The 17,213-nt window shown below is 33.4% G+C and overlaps 1 protein-coding gene across 1 annotated transcript; it reads right to left on the bottom strand.

Annotated features, from left to right (window-relative positions):
* Positions 1-691: 691 nt before the first annotated feature.
* LOC110451766 (homeobox protein MSX-2-like) lies at positions 692-7,115 on the bottom strand. Its single transcript, XM_021499936.1, has 2 exons — positions 6,340-7,115; positions 692-2,213 (listed from the first exon to the last, which is right to left on the bottom strand). Exons 1-2 carry the CDS (start codon positions 6,863-6,865, stop codon positions 1,780-1,782), a joined length of 960 nt encoding a protein of 319 aa, XP_021355611.1. The 5' UTR covers positions 6,866-7,115; the 3' UTR covers positions 692-1,779.
* Positions 7,116-17,213: the final 10,098 nt, after the last annotated feature.

Genomic DNA, 17,213 nt, shown 5'->3' with positions numbered 1-17,213 from the left:
AATTGCAGGTAAACGATTGAGAATATTTGAATTAACGTTGTGATCATGAAGTTCGACGGGCGTGTTTTTTTTGGTGGAATACAGCATTCAACCAAACAAAAAATTTGTTTACATTTTCAACTGGTAAACAAATAAAAGTATTTCTTTACCTGTCATTTTTAACTAAAAATGCAAATTTAACTGAAAACGAATAAATTTTCGTATAGCCTTGCCATTACGACGCTTCTCTGTATTACACTCTGTCATTATTAAATGTCTTTCTTCCTCTTCGGTCTTTCCATTTTCAAACATCTGCTCTTGCCTTGTTTAGTTAATGGGTTGCTAAGACTTTGTCAAGATATATATATATGCTTTCTAAAATGTTGGTTTTTACAATTTCTGATACCTCAACAATTAAAAGTTTCAAGTGAAATTCCAAACTCCAAACAAATCTGTTTTGTGTTAGCGCTGTTATATCAGCGTACTCGGAGTACAGGCAAATACTGTTTTCTACATTTTACTTCAAAGATGTCCCCATTTTCCCCTAAATATCTTTTTTAAAGATTAAATCATGCGTTCAACTTAATACTGTATTAAATGATACCGCAATTACACAGCTCTTCGTGTATTCACTTTTCGTCCGACGTCCTAAGGAAAGACTTGAATACAAATTTTAAGGATAAAAAAACAACGCTAAGATATTTGTTTCATTTTGTCATATTTAATATAATATATATAGATATCATTCAAATAGTACACAACAATTGTTTTTGATTTTTGAGAATAGAATTTAGAATAGAAAATTCCATAAATAATCCTTTTTACACATAAATAATAATCATACACAAAATGACTGCTTGTGTTTTGCTCACCTATTGGCATGCTGGCATACCTTGGTGTGAAAGTAGACATTTAAACAGCCTCGGTTTCAACACTGGCGATACACTTCCCCTCACGACGACCGGAAACAGGCGACCAGCTTCTAATTAGAACAAACTGATAACCGGAAGTTAGCATCCACATATTGTCAATCAATTCGCATTGATGCTGTAGTGATGGTTTATTATGTCAACAACAGGAGAGATAAATTGTCCTTCAGAAGTAATTGTTTAAAATATTTCCTGGAATAGTTCGTTTCTCATTCATTGATTCAAATAATTATCTTCGAGAAAAGTTCAGTGTCCGTAGTAAGAATTGTATTACTGCAAACCATTGTTATTAAGTCATGATTTAAAAAAAAAAAGTTCTAATGAATAATGCTGAAATATTGGTATATTCAAAGCAGCACTTTCACGTGTAAGTCCAAATACAATATTTTGGCAAACATTCTACCCTGAGTTTTTAGTTCAATTATCATTGTATGCTTTGATTTCTCGATATTTTGACAATTGTCTTTTAATATGCCCTTGACCTTTGACACGAGCCTATTTGTGCTCTGACCTTGAACGCCTGCACAGTTGAACACTTTTGTGGTACGATGACACAAAGTCTCTGTCATATTGCCTCGCGTCCCTCCCTAGCTACACCGATGCGACACACCTACCGAGGAAACCTGACTTAAGGTTTGGTACAACTCTGTACCCGCGGGTCCCCCGTTATCTAGGTATGATAATTGTCCTTCACGTTCAAAGTGAGTACATCCGTGATGAAAGTCTTTACTCACGAATGTCACGCTTGTTCGACTTTCATATGAGCGGAGGTCAATAACGTTGACCAACTGGGAGCTGAAGGTCATTGTTGGTCCGTTATATCTGGGCTTAAGTTGTCAACAACTACTGTTTGTCCCGAAATCAGCAAATGCTAATGATGGTAAACCATGCCTAAGCTACCGCCAGCAGGTAAAGAATAACTAAAAGGAGACATCATAGATTGTGGAAAACCCTGAGGTCTTCCGAAATGTCCATTATACAGTGCGGCGGCGGCGGGAAATGTAACTCCTATGTGTGGAGGTAGCATCGGTTTGGACGCCATCTTCAATTTCTCTAATTCTGCCTCATGCAAACGTTTTGCCTTTGCTCGTCGGTTTTGAAACCAGATTTTCACTTGTGTCTCTGTAAGGTTTAATGATGCTGAGAATTCGGCTCTTTCTGCTATGGATAAGTACTGTTTTTGTCTGAATTTTCTTTCCAAAGCTAAAAGCTGTGACGTCGTAAATGGTGTTCGTGGCTTTCGGTTGGTTTTGTGTTTCCTTAGCGTGCATTTCTGTGGATTTATCCTTGCCGGACTGGTAGGACCTAGAGAATTGCAAAAAAAAAGAGAAAAAAACAATTAAATACTGATTATTGGTTTAAGAGAACAGTGAATGTCAAACACATGCACCGACAAAGAGGAACGACAGAAAGAAAAAATATCGTACATTCTGTATTTTTCACGAGTTTTTAATTTTAGCTTTATTAACAAGAAGACGGAATCGGCAAAAAAGAACACGGACTTTATTTCATATATAGACCATATAAATAATTGTTCGGATTTGCGTGAAGGAGATAAATAAGCGAAAACTAAATCGTAAAAAAAATATTTGAAATGAATTCGCAAAAAAATATATCACGCGTAAATAAACTGATATACGGTAAGCACCAAAAAATATCGACCGCTAGGAAGACACAAGGCAAATTATTTAAAACTTCGATACAGCTCATGAACAAGAGAAGTAAATACCGATTTGAACTAAGAAGATAACAGAAAAAATCAAAGATAGATATAATATAGATTTGAAGGTTCATCAGAGCGACAAATTAAAATCAAATGCCAATTGATTAGATTTACACGATGTTAATTAAGCCTTCGCTGTATGTACATATATCGGGTATTCATCGGTAGACAATGATGTAACAGTCTATTAACCTATTTCGCCTGTTCATCAACGGAGATACGGGAACTGATATACATCCGCGTTAAACTATTCAGAATACTTCTCGGGTGAGATAGAGTTACTGATATACCACATACGCGTGGTCATCTGGCTTTAGCACAAACAAAGACTCATCACTGTGGTCAAGTTTGCCTGTGGGTCATCTGTCAATATCAGACTGACCGCCAATGTCCATGGGATGAAACGATAACGTGATTGAAACGGACATAATATCATACTAATTGGGGGGATTTTATCGGGCAGTTTAATGCTAAGCTCTAACCGTTTTATTGAAATTAATTATTGACGCCCTTAATTAAGTGCAAAAGTTGAAAGGCTGTCTCGATAACGGATAATTTATCTTTCGGACTAGGAGAGGAAAACTGCGTCACAAGATGGCCATTGATTAGGTGCGTTACTGAGGTGACAGTTCATATGCTTCGTGTGTCAAGACCTAACCCTAATTATGCTAAACGAATAGGGATAGCGCCCTAATTGAATAAAATCAATGATAATTAAAATTCTTATTTAACGGCTTCCGTAATGGTTTGACAACGTTGGCGTACCGTGTCACTTTTAATTAGGGAGCTTGATGTGTTTTCTTCAACAATATCCCAATGTAACCGATGAATTAAATATGTTATTTAAGCCTTCTAATAATGCGATAGTGGCAAATTATGAATAATGACTTTTGATGTGCGCTTTTTTCTTTAATAATAGCTTCAATATTTAATTTCCTGTCTTTTGAATTAATTAAAAATTTATGATTTATATCTGTTCTGAGTATTATTGATTTATTAATAACGTGTCAAACTCAATATTTAGAAAGTTTGATTGTAATTGCAACACGCTTCAGCCACAAAATAAATATAAAATATGAGTGAAGCTTTCTATAGTTGTGGACAACGAATAAAAAACTGTTAATAAAAATACTGACGTATTTGACAAAAGAAAATTATTTTTACAGTGTATGTTTTTGTAATAAATAAAAGCATTCTATTCAGAGTTATATTCCCTATTCATACACTATCCCTAATAAAGTCATTTCATATTTCTTGATAAATTTGTTTCATAATTATTTTTAGGAATAGCTATATTGTTTACTTGTTCAAATGTTTACTGAGATTTATACCTATATTAAAATTATTAAACCTTTTTGGGGTAAAAAAAAAAAAAGAATTTTAAATGTTGACACTTTTAATTATTCTGATCTCTCTCACCTCACTTTTGAACATTTTACCTAAACAACATACACAGCAAACTATTATTGTTGTTTTGTTGTCGGTTTTTTAATTGTCACTCAGAAATCCATTAATTATATACGGGTAGGCAAAACTGCTTATGGACATTTTATTTTATATATGAAATAAATATAAGCAAACAATGAAGTTGTTTACTTTATCAAACTTTTAATGTGACAAATGTTCATTTTTCACACCGGAATAAAATAGACAAGAAATCCAAACAAACATACAATTGGCTTATCGAGGATCGAAAGTAAGATGTGTTTTGTGTAACTTTACGATAGCTCCAGGGGAACATCTTCATGTCTTATCACCTAGACCAAGCCTCGCGCAATTTATGTTCGCTTTTCAAAAGAAAACAATTACGCCCAAGGGGGAAACCATGTAGAAAGGTATAATGTTGTTGACGATTTCCATTTTATTTATTCAAACAAAGGGGATATTTTGGGAGATAAATCACCCTATTAAAGACTATGTCTTTGGGATAGAGTTGTACGCTAACATCTAGCCGTTGATATTAATCACAGATTTGTATATTAATCAGCATTGAAAGGTTAGGGCTTAAGAACGACTAATGGGGTATAGAAACCTGTTAAGTACTCCCGTCAATAACAAACAATGCGATGAATTGTTGCTAGTACATTTGAACAATGATAAATGTTCTCCCTAATTGTCATCGTATAGAAATAAATATATAGATAATGGAATTCTTACCTTTGTAAAGAAACAAATGATATACGGATATTGCCGAATTAGAGAAAATATGTTTAGCATTACCTAAATAAAATAATACTTATATATATACATTGTTTAAAGAACAATACTTATCACTACTTACAAATAATGATTCCAATGATGATGAAATGTGTATGTTTTTATAAGATATATCCTATATAAAGAAACTGAATGATTATCATTATCTCAGTAAAATAGAGTTTTCACACACAGTCGTCTGATTAAAACGATGTATAAATGTATATAGAAATATAAATAAAGTATGACATTAGTGTCTTTGGGAAAATATCCGAACTTACTGTCAAAATGAAAAAAACGTTTTTGGTATTAACTTCGAAAAAATTGACTTCAATAGTATTTTTTTCAGACAGGCGACATGAAATGTTGAATTGTTTGTTTATGATGTAAAAATCTATTTATCACATCCCAACTTCGTATTCTTCTTCTGCGCTATTCTTAAACGAATACTTTTTAAATTTACATAAAACTTAAAATTTCAAATTTTCTAAAATTAATTTTATTATTACATATATGTAGGACATCTTATGAAATTGTTACGATAAGTATCTCATGAGTATATCCATTTACACAGAAACAGGGTGTATCTCACTTTGTAATGTAATTTATGTATTCATATTTGATTCAATTTAAAACGATTTATTCACTTGAGCAGGTGATACTTAAGATATTTTCTCTATAGAAAATACCAACTTAAAAATCATATTCCGAACAATTTATGCTAATTTGTGTTTACATATACGTTATTCACAAAGCTTGGTGTAATTTTATCTTGTAATGTATATAAAATTAAAATCAAGTCTGTATTTAAATTATTTAACTTTTACCAGAATATCAAACTGCTTCATCGTACACTTTTTGAAACCTTAATAACTGTTTTAAACTCATGTATTCAATTTATTTTTTAATTTTAAACAAAAATAATATATAAGCTATTTTAATATATCTATTTTGGAAGATGCCAAAGCGACAAATTTATATTGGTATTTGAAACACAATGAAAACATTTAAATTAAAATCTTCTTTTAAATAATTTATTGGTTGGCTTTCAAATTCCATTTGTGTTAAATGATAACTTCTAAATTCAATAAGGACAAAGTAAAAGTATAATAGGATAAAGACAATAATTATTTTTTAACTTTTAGAGGTCATCGTTTTGTCTATACAAAATTTTGTATTTTAAAGGGCTTTATTATTCGTTGTTTGCGGCCGATAAAGAAGATTATGATAAAGTTTCCCTTGCACCATTATATAATATATCAAAATTAAAAAAAAAAATCAGTTCAATTTTTACTGAATTTAGTTAATATGATAATGTAGTTTGTGTATCGCATGAATTATGTAACCACGAATGCGTTTAGTACATTGAAAATTGAAAGAAAGAAATATAAATGTTTCAATATTTATGCGAGTTACAACATATCTTATATGATGTGATAAATTAACAAAACCACAGATCCCCTTAACGTCGGAAAACTGCAGAATTGTTGATCCCGTGGGAGGGAGACTTACCTTTAGGAGGTGACAATGTTGCCCCGGGGAGCCAGGGGAATGACGCCGCCGTGTAAAACCCGGGCCAGCGTCCTTCCGACGGGACGTGGGACATGATTGAGGAAGTTGCATTGGCATTGTCCGAACTTCTCATTATAGAGTGATGTTTGCTTAATATTCCCTCCATACTGAAAGGTCCCATGGAAGATGTGGTAATTTTTGGGGAGTCCGTACAACTTCCCTCATCGGAACTGACAGAGTGGGGAGAATCCGATTGTTCTCGGTCCTCCTGGAGAATATTGGAGCAGGATGTCTTTTCTGACATTATCGAATCCACACTGAATTTTAGCACTTGTTTCTGTCCTGCCGATGATGACGATGAAGATGATAATTTCGATGAACATTGTATTAAAGACGGGGGTGATTTTTCCGTTGAAACACTGGAAACATCTGTCAATTCTCCACTCTGTGTTTCTAGTTTTTCATTTCCAGAGTTCAATTTACTAAAAGCAGAATTCGAACTGGCTGTCAATGATGTTGGATGCATCTTGAAATTATATTGAAAGTGAAAATAAATTCACTCAACAAAAAGTTTTTAAACTTTGTAAATCATCCGTTTTCAGTATACTACTGACATCATCCGGGTAAAAATAAGCATCCACGGACTTGAATAATATTACTTCTGTTATTAAATGAGTTCAGTAACTAATGTGAATAAAAAAACCCAGAGCGAACCATCCGACGTCCTCCATGCACACTGCTACAAGTCAAGCACAACGCCGGAGTGTTGTGGTGCTCCATATGTACTCTTCCGGAAGTGACGTCACGGAGTTAGAAAGTCATCATTGGTGAGCCTACAAATTGATGTGTAATGGAAGTTAGATGATCACCATACAATGTGTATGGTTAAAACTCACCCATGCGTGGAAAGATGGGGTGTACTAGCAAACAGGGGCTAATTTGAAACACTCGAACGGGTGAAATCCACGCAGCACTGGATAAAGAAACCTGTCAGTTTCATTGACAATGTGAGAGTATGAGGGATACAGGCTAAAGAGTATCGGACCCCAGTCGTCGGCCTCTGTTTATTTAGAGATAGATGAATTCAACTGATTTAAAAGTCACACTTGTTATTTCGCCCCTATTTAAGGATGATCAATTACCGACAGTGTAGAATATCAGTATTTCATTGTTAGGTGTATATCACCGATGTCAGGACACAGAAAGAGAGAGCAAGGCCTGGGAGCAGGAGGCGCCAATCCGACCGTCAGCGGGAGGGGGCGTGGCCCTACCGTCACCGCTAACGCGCCTGTCGTATAAGCGACATGGTGAGAAACTAAACACGCTTTTATCTCCCTTTTGTTCCCCACACACCCCCACGAGCACCAACCCCCGGGAAATCTGTCCCCGTGATATCTCCGATCCCTAATACAACTTCTCAAGTTTATCCCTTGTGGGTATATATGTGCGGCCTGTGTATCGTTATGCGGCATGGTCTAAGTATACACTTTTAACAGTATGTTATCAGTTCGCTTTTCTACTTATCAAAACCATCAGAGCGTTTTATTGATAATACTTTGTAATATACATATTTTAAAGAGATAAAACGGTGTTATTATTCAACGAATAATATAACGTATATTTACTACACTCTTTGATATTTAAAATCGTATATATAAATTTTAAAATATACTTAGTTATTGCTACTTATAAAAAATGTAATTTAGAAAAGTTAATGTAGCGTGTTTAGAGAAAGTTTATGCATGAATTTCTTTGTTCAGTTTCCCTTGATCCCCAAGGCGTTAAATATGGTATGACCAAGGCTAGCATATACAACATTTTAAGTAATTATAGGTGTAACGATGTTTAGATATACCGGTATATTTCACAGTGACTTAAACTGTCATTATTTATCTACATTTCTTTGATCTAGTTACTGGTATTTCCAATTTCATACCCACACATAAAGTTTAATTTGAAATATTTGAAATCACTCACACAATTTAAGAAAAAAAAATGTATATTTTTCTTTTTATCAAATAATATGTTTTAATCTAAATTCTGCACGCAAGCAAATACACACGTGTTTAGAAATGTAAATGACACATATGTTAGGATGAAATACTTTCATCTGTATACATAAAATACAAAAATCATAGAAGAAAATAAATTAATTGAAACACCCTCTTCCGCTGTTGAGATATGTTCTATTTTTCACCCCAATCGAGATACCTGTTTTCGCCGGACGTGAGATTTATATTAAAATTTTGCAAGTATATATGCAAGTGAAAAGAGTAATAGATATTTTGTCGTATTTGATAAGAAATATACACTACATATCATTTTTGTTTTAAATGAGTTGATTTGGCTTGAAAAAAAGTATTGATTATTCAATCATTTAATATTTTTTAATGTATAATGAATAAAGAATTATTTATTCTGTACGTTAATACATTTTGTACTAAATCAAACATACTGACAATATTTTCTGTAACACTTTCTTTGTGATCAGAAACGGAGAAATTTATGGAAGGCTTGGTGTGGTAGAAGATGTAATTTGAAACCCCCCCTCTCCCCCCACCCCTCACNCTGGCATCCTCAATACTACGTGAGCGCGCGTAACCCCTGGAGTATATCGAGGTTGGGACACTGGGTGATAATATAACTCTCACCTGTCTGCATATAATTCGAACCAGTATACATACATACATAATCTGATTGATTAATGAATTGATTACACTATATTCTCCTTGTTTTAATTTAAATCGAGTCTAGATAATTATAATACATGTAGTATATATACATGTATATACCTAATCATCTCAAAGGACTATCACAGGCTTATCAACGATCATGAGTTGAAATTCCAAGGTTAAGCCATACATTTGAGATTTTGCATATATTCATATATATCAATAAATTTAAGTTAAATTTATAAATTCCACAATTTTTAAATTTGAATTTAGATTTGTCAGTGACAGAGAGAAATATCTACCCAGTAACTTGCATTTGATGGAGGGTCTACATATATACAGGTGAAGCAATTTTCACCCCAGGATCACGTGCAGCACAAGGGCCGGGAATGAGCTGCATAACATGCAGCTTCTGGAATTGCATTGCAGAATATCAAATAATTCATAACTCTAAACTTATTTTTCAACAACAATTTGTCAATAGACCATTAAAATGCCTTAAAAATTTACATCAGAAAATATGTTTCTGCGAATTCAATTCAAATTGAAATTAAAACTGTATTTGTACATGTATTTCGAAATAATTTGTAAAATGTTATTTAAAAATCATACGTTTTACAGACTCATCAAACTGAACAGACAAGTGTAGAAATGGAAACACGGTCGAATCATCTAATAACATTTATTCGGATGTGCACTTATAATTCAAACTATTAGATATTCTGTAAGAAAATGTCTTTAAAAAAGTTCTAATTTGACAACATACTTCATGACATCTTATTTTAAATGACACAACAAAATATTGTTTAAACTGAACTTACACCGAACTGTATAATCCCAATGTGTTTGATGATCATCCTCAGACGCAAGCATAAAGGCATGACTTCGCGCACATGCACGATGTCTTTTTCCTCGGATGCACATTAACACGGAACCGAAAAGGTGAGCATGTATTATAATATCATATATTAGTTTATAATAGTATATATTATCTTATATGAATTTATTACACAGCTTCATCATTATGAAATATGATATGTGTTACAATTTTCCTATGTCAGTACCGCCGAAATATAATAAACTGGAATTCTTAACTCGAAAAAGATAAAACACTGGTCAGTACAGTATTCCATTCCGTACTTCGTTTTTTATTTTATCACGACAATGTAAAGATTGATTTTGAGATAACCAATATTTATATATAGATATATATGTATATTTCTTTACAGTGACATTTGATCCTCCTTATCAAGAGAGTTCTAAATGCATCATACACATCTTTATTTTATTTCTTGTTTTAAAGATATACCAGAATTCCTTCATCGATAGCGCTTATCAAAATATGTAGGAGGGAGCTTATCCTAAGTCAAATCGCATGTGTTAATCTTAACTATTAGGTTATATATTTTTTCTGTACCATTAAGTTAATTTTATGGAGAACTTTTTTTGGTCACGTGATATCGCATAATACGGGATTAATTGTAAATTTTATTTTATGTCGTTCATTCCAAACACAACTTAAGCAAATTAATTTAAGTACAAACAGAAACAGGATACGGAAACAAGGTTAAAGCTTATAATAATCCACATCCTACAAATAAAAATTACGTAATTGAGATGAACAGCATGTTATAACTATGTTTCAAAAGATTTTAAATCTGTTTTTTGAGAAATAATTTTATGGTATTAATGGCAATAATAATGAATCGGAGTAAACGTGCTATGAGAGGAGGAGTGGGAAATCGATGGGGGTGACGAGGGGGGAGGGGGGATTGTTGAACACGTCCATTGTACAATGTACTTACCACAGACAATTAAAATATATGTAAGTTCAATATGGAATTAGTGGTTAAATAAAGACCTTAGTTAATGTCTTTTTATATGTACACTGATTTCATAAATAATGTTACAGAGAAAAGTTTTTAATTTTAGATGTAAAGCTCCTACTTTTGTTTTGGAAGTTAATATTACAATTTGTTTTATTATCAACACCTAGTTATCGCTACATAATTATAATCTGTTAACTGAGGTGCTTTTCAGTGTATGATATTCAAGGTATCTCATTTGTCGATTGTGTGATAATCTTCATTTTATAGATACTTCGACGAATTATTAAAGGCTGGTAGCTAGTTCAAGTAAAACAGAGAAATAAATCTCATTATAACGAATAATTTCAAGTTAGTTTTCGAGCAAATTTACAATTATTTCGAGAAAACAAAGTTTGATTGTATTTTATAACATCAATTTTAAAAGTATCATATGGAAAAAATATCAAATAGTTTCTAGTACACATCACATTTCCTGATTTGAAAAGGTTTATATACTGTAAAATATTCACGAGAAAAACGAAAAAAGGTTGCACCTTTTTTTTTTTTAATTCTACGTCGAGAGCCAAATAGAGTGAAATATTCACGGCACCATATGACCGTTTAATCACGTTTTGAATTCGAAACGCGTAATTTCATTTTCTTTTTACCATTGGTGTGTTACTTTAACTGCATAGGCGAGCAGTTCCACATATGAATAAGGCAACGCTTCCGGTTTTCTGTTGGGGCTCATACCTTCTTTCCGGTTTTCTGTGGGAACTCATACCTTCTTTCCGGTTTTCTGTTGGAACTCATACCTTCTTTCCGGTTTTTTGTTGGAACTCATCCCTACTTTCCGGTTTTCTGTTGGAACTCATACCTTCTTTCCGGTTTTCTGTGGGAACTCATACCTTCTTTCCGGTTTTTGTGTGGGAGCTCATACCTCCTTTCCGGTTTCTGTGGGGACTCATGCATTCTTTCCTTTTGTTTTGATTTTTTTCTCAGTTCGTATCGTTTTCGTTTTGTTTCGAATTTTAAAATAGATTTCGTCCACATGAACTAGTACTGACGCCATTGCATTTTCTCCTATTTCAATGCTTACCTGAAACGGAGTTGATTAGGAAATAAGAAACGAAATGAAAATCGTTATCGAATTAAGAATTAAAATGAAGGTGCAAACTCCTGTTTTGATTGTAGGCTTTTTATTCAATGAAGTACATGTTTGTTTAACATAAACTTTGGACTTTGGGTTAGCATAAAGTTATTGTTACAAACTTACTGGTATCGTCTGATGTTTTCTACACCTAAAATAGTAATAACTAGTTTAGCATTTTCAGCTTTGAGTCACACATGTTAATAAAAACATGCCTAAAAATCTGCGATAAACAAAGCATGAATCTAGCTGCATTTCACTCGTATTGATCTAGTATTGTCAATTGCCAACGCCTTATCGCCAACAATAAATCAAGTATCACTTTAAATGGTTTGGAAATGGCTAATTTACCCAATACGGTATTTAAAATCGGCACAGACAATTAATTATCCACATGATTTTGATTTTTATCGTTCCAATTAGATGTTAAAATGGTCGCCTACACATTTGACCTTATCACCTATCGCTTATATCAATAACAATATGCAAATAATGTCCGATCAGGTTGCCCCTTAGGCAATTGACAATTTACGGATAACCTTAAATAACGTCAAACTAATTGAGTCTGACTTTAGTTCTCTTTCAGGTGATACAAACATCATTATCTTAACGACCCTTTAAGTGATCATTTTAATTGAACTTATCGCAAATATCTACAGGAATATAATACTGTATTTTCGTTCATTTTATCGGCTTTGTTATAGTGTGCCGAATTCCAGAACGATTCAGTTTTGTTTAAAATTTCAGTAATCTTTAAACTATCTGGTCTTCTTACCATGAGTTTACATCAGTGTTTCATTTCGTCAACTATAAACGTTCCTGGTGTGATATTGATATTTTGATAAAATTCACATAGAAAAAGGGTGAAGACTACGAAATGTTTAAACAAATGTGAATACATATAATTCATAAACCAAACACTTAAGCTCAAGTTTATAAATACTTTATTTTTTTAAATGAAAAAATATTCTACGAAACACAAATTATGTGCAATAGTAATTCGCAATTTAATGTAATGTACTAAATCCATTAGTTCCTTCTGTTGGAGACTTAATGGTCTCATACAGTTGTAAAGGGGTCACATTATGCTATCGCTCCTTGCTAAGAAACTGTCTCATCCTACAGTTATATGTTGAGACCATAATTCTTTTTAAACAGAATACAGAATAACTTTATGAATTGAAATGTCGCAATTAAGAATAGCTGAACTACTTAAAAATATGCCGGAAAGGGGAGGCAATCGATGATAGAACACACAACTGGTAGTTCATGATAAATAATGCTATATACAGAATGTACAGGAAAACAAAAATCTAGCATTCTTCATCGGTCGTTTAGCAACATATTAAGCCATGACTATTTGCTAAAATATCTATTTTCTGTCAATGCTAATGTAATATTAATAGACTTGAGACTTCTTCAATGATTCCAAGCGTTATCTTCACCGCGTCATCTTCCGCCGGATGTAAGATTTTCGAAAGGGAGACCATCCGATATGTCATTAGACTTATCGCAATCACCGGATCGGGAACTAGTTTATATGCCGAGCTTGAAAACATAACTGCAATCGGATACTAATGAACTTATAAAGAAGATTCATTTCCACTTATCTTCTTAACTGATTGTTGCCCTTTGTTTTGTTAGAGAATTGATCAGGAGTAGGGACTTTATCATTCTACACATGCCAAAAGGTCTTCAACATGATAATTATCCCTTTTTATTCAGTCCCTGTCGACTGCAGAGTGAACGGATCGCGCTCTGTAAGAAAAGATCATTTATCGTTTGCTTTTAAATCCCTATAGATTCCATATCATTATCACACTTATTTCACTAATATTTTCGTTCATTACATAACTTTACATTATTATCTTTGAGCATAACTGTTATTATGACTAAACTTGAACCACTTAGTTTAAAAAAAGAAAAAAATAATAATCTCAAATACGAATTTGAAGTAGCGTTGTTAACGAACCCGTCCGTGGGAGAATCACAAGTTGTTGACGCTATTTTCATCCAATACTTTAGTGCGTAGTGTTTCCCCTGCGCAACCCTTCATGCGTCCCTCTCTGTCTTAATAAAATATAACCCCCACCATCTTTCATTGTTCCTCCCCTTTACAAAACACCCATTACACGTTTTATGGACAAAATCCAAGTGCTCAGAACGCCGGTAGCACTGAGTACGACAGAGCGCTCGTCACAGTAAATTTGATAACATGTCCACCGAAAATTGTATGTTCTAGCAACATTCTATTTTCCTCGGTAATTTAAGCGCAAACCTAAATAAGGACCGGACGTTAATTGGCGCGTGCGTTGAGTTAAGAGCGTCCGCGTTGCGTGAAATAATGTAAATCTATTAAAACTAATGACAATTAAATCCCGAGAAAATATCAAAACTGCTGATCAGAATTGATCCATGTATGTAATTACACGTCGGAAGAAATTAATTTCCTATGTAAATAGTTCAGTTTTATTCAGTTTAATGTGTTAAATATCAAGAGAATCAATGGACACTGTAATTGTTGCAATTATCAAGGAAAACAAAGTATAATATTTTATCGCTTAATTAGGCCTGGAAGGAATGCACCCGAGTGTTATTATGTTAACACAAGACTAAACGACGAAAGGTTAGATGGACACACAATGCACACAACACCTACGTACAACTAACCGATAAACGATTCAATTGCTGATAAGGTCAGCCGTGTTTGTGTTCTAACCTATTATTATAGCCCATAAAACAACAATCAAGTTAAATGACAATAAGATAATAACAATTAAATGGATAATCGAAAATGAATCATTATTCAATTAATTCATTCATTGAATATTACACAGGGTATGGTTTGTAGGCCGCGTGACGGCATTATTGTATTTAACAGATCAAATCACACAAGGGGAATAATTATCGCAGACACGAGAGAAAACAATATGCTGTATCCAAGAGCGATCTAGCCAATTACACATGGCGGCTGTCAGGGAAACGCTCTGTGTTACACTAAGCGACAGCGCGCACAATATTTGATGGTTGCATTTAATAGCGATCGAAACGACAAAACAAGAGTTATTTGATGGGCTCTGTGGCCAAGACGGCACAACGCGAAAAACGTTTCATTGTCAAATTGTTGCCAAAACATTCTAGTGCAAAAAGGCATGAATGTCATCTTGTCTTGCGAATATTGCATAAGATTATATTTTATGTAATATTTTTGGCTATAAAGGGCGCTCAATTTGTGTTCAGGCCCTTCAGTCATATCAAGAGTAAAATCGAGTTCAGTTGTGAATAAAAATGGGAATCCCAAAGATTGGAAACAACATTCTATTATAAAAAAAAAAGAGTGGAGTAAAATATTTCCTTAACATTTAAAATTGAATAATTGCCAACGTAAGGTTACCACACAATGCCCATGAACAAACATACACTTACAAAAGGTAGGTGGTTTGTGATATTTTTTCAATGTTGTCTTTTTCCAAGACGGCAGCCTAATGATAAGGAACCAGTGTTCGTTCAGGTCACGGTGACCAGTCCGAATACATCATCGTCTATGACTCATTTTCAGCTAATCACTGACCCCTAATTGGACCTTTGGCCGAGATGCTAACGGTGCCTTATGCCATGTGAATATTATGTTACATTTTATCATAGAAAGAAAAACAAATCTATTGTTCTTGTACTTTTTCAAGGGTAACAATGTAAATCTTTCCTTTGTTCATATTTTGTCATATCATTATCGATTTTGAGTTTTGTTGGCAGTTCGGCATTTCTTTTTATTATACGTAATTGAACCATAAGTACAAAATCTGGTTATTTGTGATTAAAGCATGGATTTATCTAATTGCTTAAATGCCTTTCAATGTAATGAGCGAATCATGTTGTAATTTTTATTGCACAGTATATTTCGCTTTGCAAATACATTTCTGTGAAAAAAGTCATTGAAAGAACAAACGGTGCAATAACTATTCGCAAAACAACTAAACCCCAACTAATATATTGTACATTTCCTTCAAATCGATGATCATTTGAAGATGGCAAATAGATTTAAACCATAACTGAAGTTTTTCTGATAACATCTTTTCATTGGTTATCTTGGCTATTGACATGTCACTAGAATACAAGCAACGAAATATCAGAGAGATTCAAAACGGACACTGCGAAATTGAATGTATATGTAAATTTCAATGAAAAGGACTAAGAAATTTATCAATGTGCAAACTTGTTGGGTTTCTGTTTCAGAAGACACATTGAAGTAATCCCAACAGTAACTGCAAGTTCAATGTAACGTGGCTACCACAATTAGAAACGTTTTAGGGTGTTTCGAACGACGCTATGACAAGGCTTGGGGCTTATAGATCAACAATATATTATCCAAAACATGGTAACAGACTTATGCTATGCAGTGTTGCCGTTGTAAATCACTCTCCATATTTACCTAATACTTCATGATAGCATAAATGTGGAGTTTCCTCTTTTATGTGCCACTTCTTTACTTCTTTTATGTGCCACTTCTTTACTTCTTTTATGTGCCACTTCTTTACTTCTTTTATGTGCCACGTCTTTACTTCTTTTATGTGCCATTTCTTTACTTCTTTTACGTGCCACTTCTTTACTTCTTTTATATGCCATTTCTTTACTTCCTTTATGTGCCACCTCTTTACTTCTTTTATATGCCACTTCTTTACTTCTTTTATGTGCCACTTCTTTACTTCTTTTAAGCACTACTTCTTTACTTCTTTTAAGGATCACTTCTTTACTTCTTTTATGTGCCACTTCTTTACTTCTTTTATGTGGCACTTCTTTACTTCTGTTATGTGCCTCTTTTTAATTCTTTTATCTTCCATTTCTTTTCTTCTTTTATGTGCCATTTCCTTCATTCTTTTATATGCCACTTCTTTACTTCTTTTATGTGCCACTTCTTTACTTCTTTTATGTGCCATTTCTTTTTCTTCTTTTATGTGCCACCTCTTTACTTCTTTTATGTGCCACTTCTTTACTTCTGTTATGTGCCACTTCTTTACTTCCTTTATGTGCCATTTCTTTACTTCTTTTATGTTCCATTTCTTTTCTTCTTTTATGTTCCATTTCTTTTCTTCTTTTATGTGCCACTTCTTTAATTCTTTTATGTGCCACTTCTTTACTTCTTTCATGTGCCACCTCTTTACTTTTATGTGCCATTTCTGTACTTCTTTTATGTGCCACTTCTTTTATGTGCCACTTCTTTACTTCTTTTATGTGCCACTTCTTTAC

This window comes from Mizuhopecten yessoensis, unplaced genomic scaffold, assembly GCF_002113885.1.
Source record: "Mizuhopecten yessoensis strain PY_sf001 unplaced genomic scaffold, ASM211388v2 scaffold6169, whole genome shotgun sequence".
NCBI lineage: Eukaryota > Metazoa > Mollusca > Bivalvia > Pectinida > Pectinidae > Mizuhopecten > Mizuhopecten yessoensis.
Note: the sequence above shows the minus strand (reverse complement) of the source record. Positions and strands in the feature narration are given on the sequence as shown.

Bases quoted from the DNA above. Each gene is read 5' to 3' on its own strand.
- LOC110451766 (XM_021499936.1), bottom strand. From the start codon at position 6,865: ATGCATCCAACATCATTGACAGCCAGTTCGAATTCTGCTTTTAGTAAA. The intron at 2,214-6,339 runs GTAAGTCTCCCT...GCAATTCTCTAG, and splicing joins AACATTGTCACCTCCTAAAG to GTCCTACCAGTCCGGCAAGG.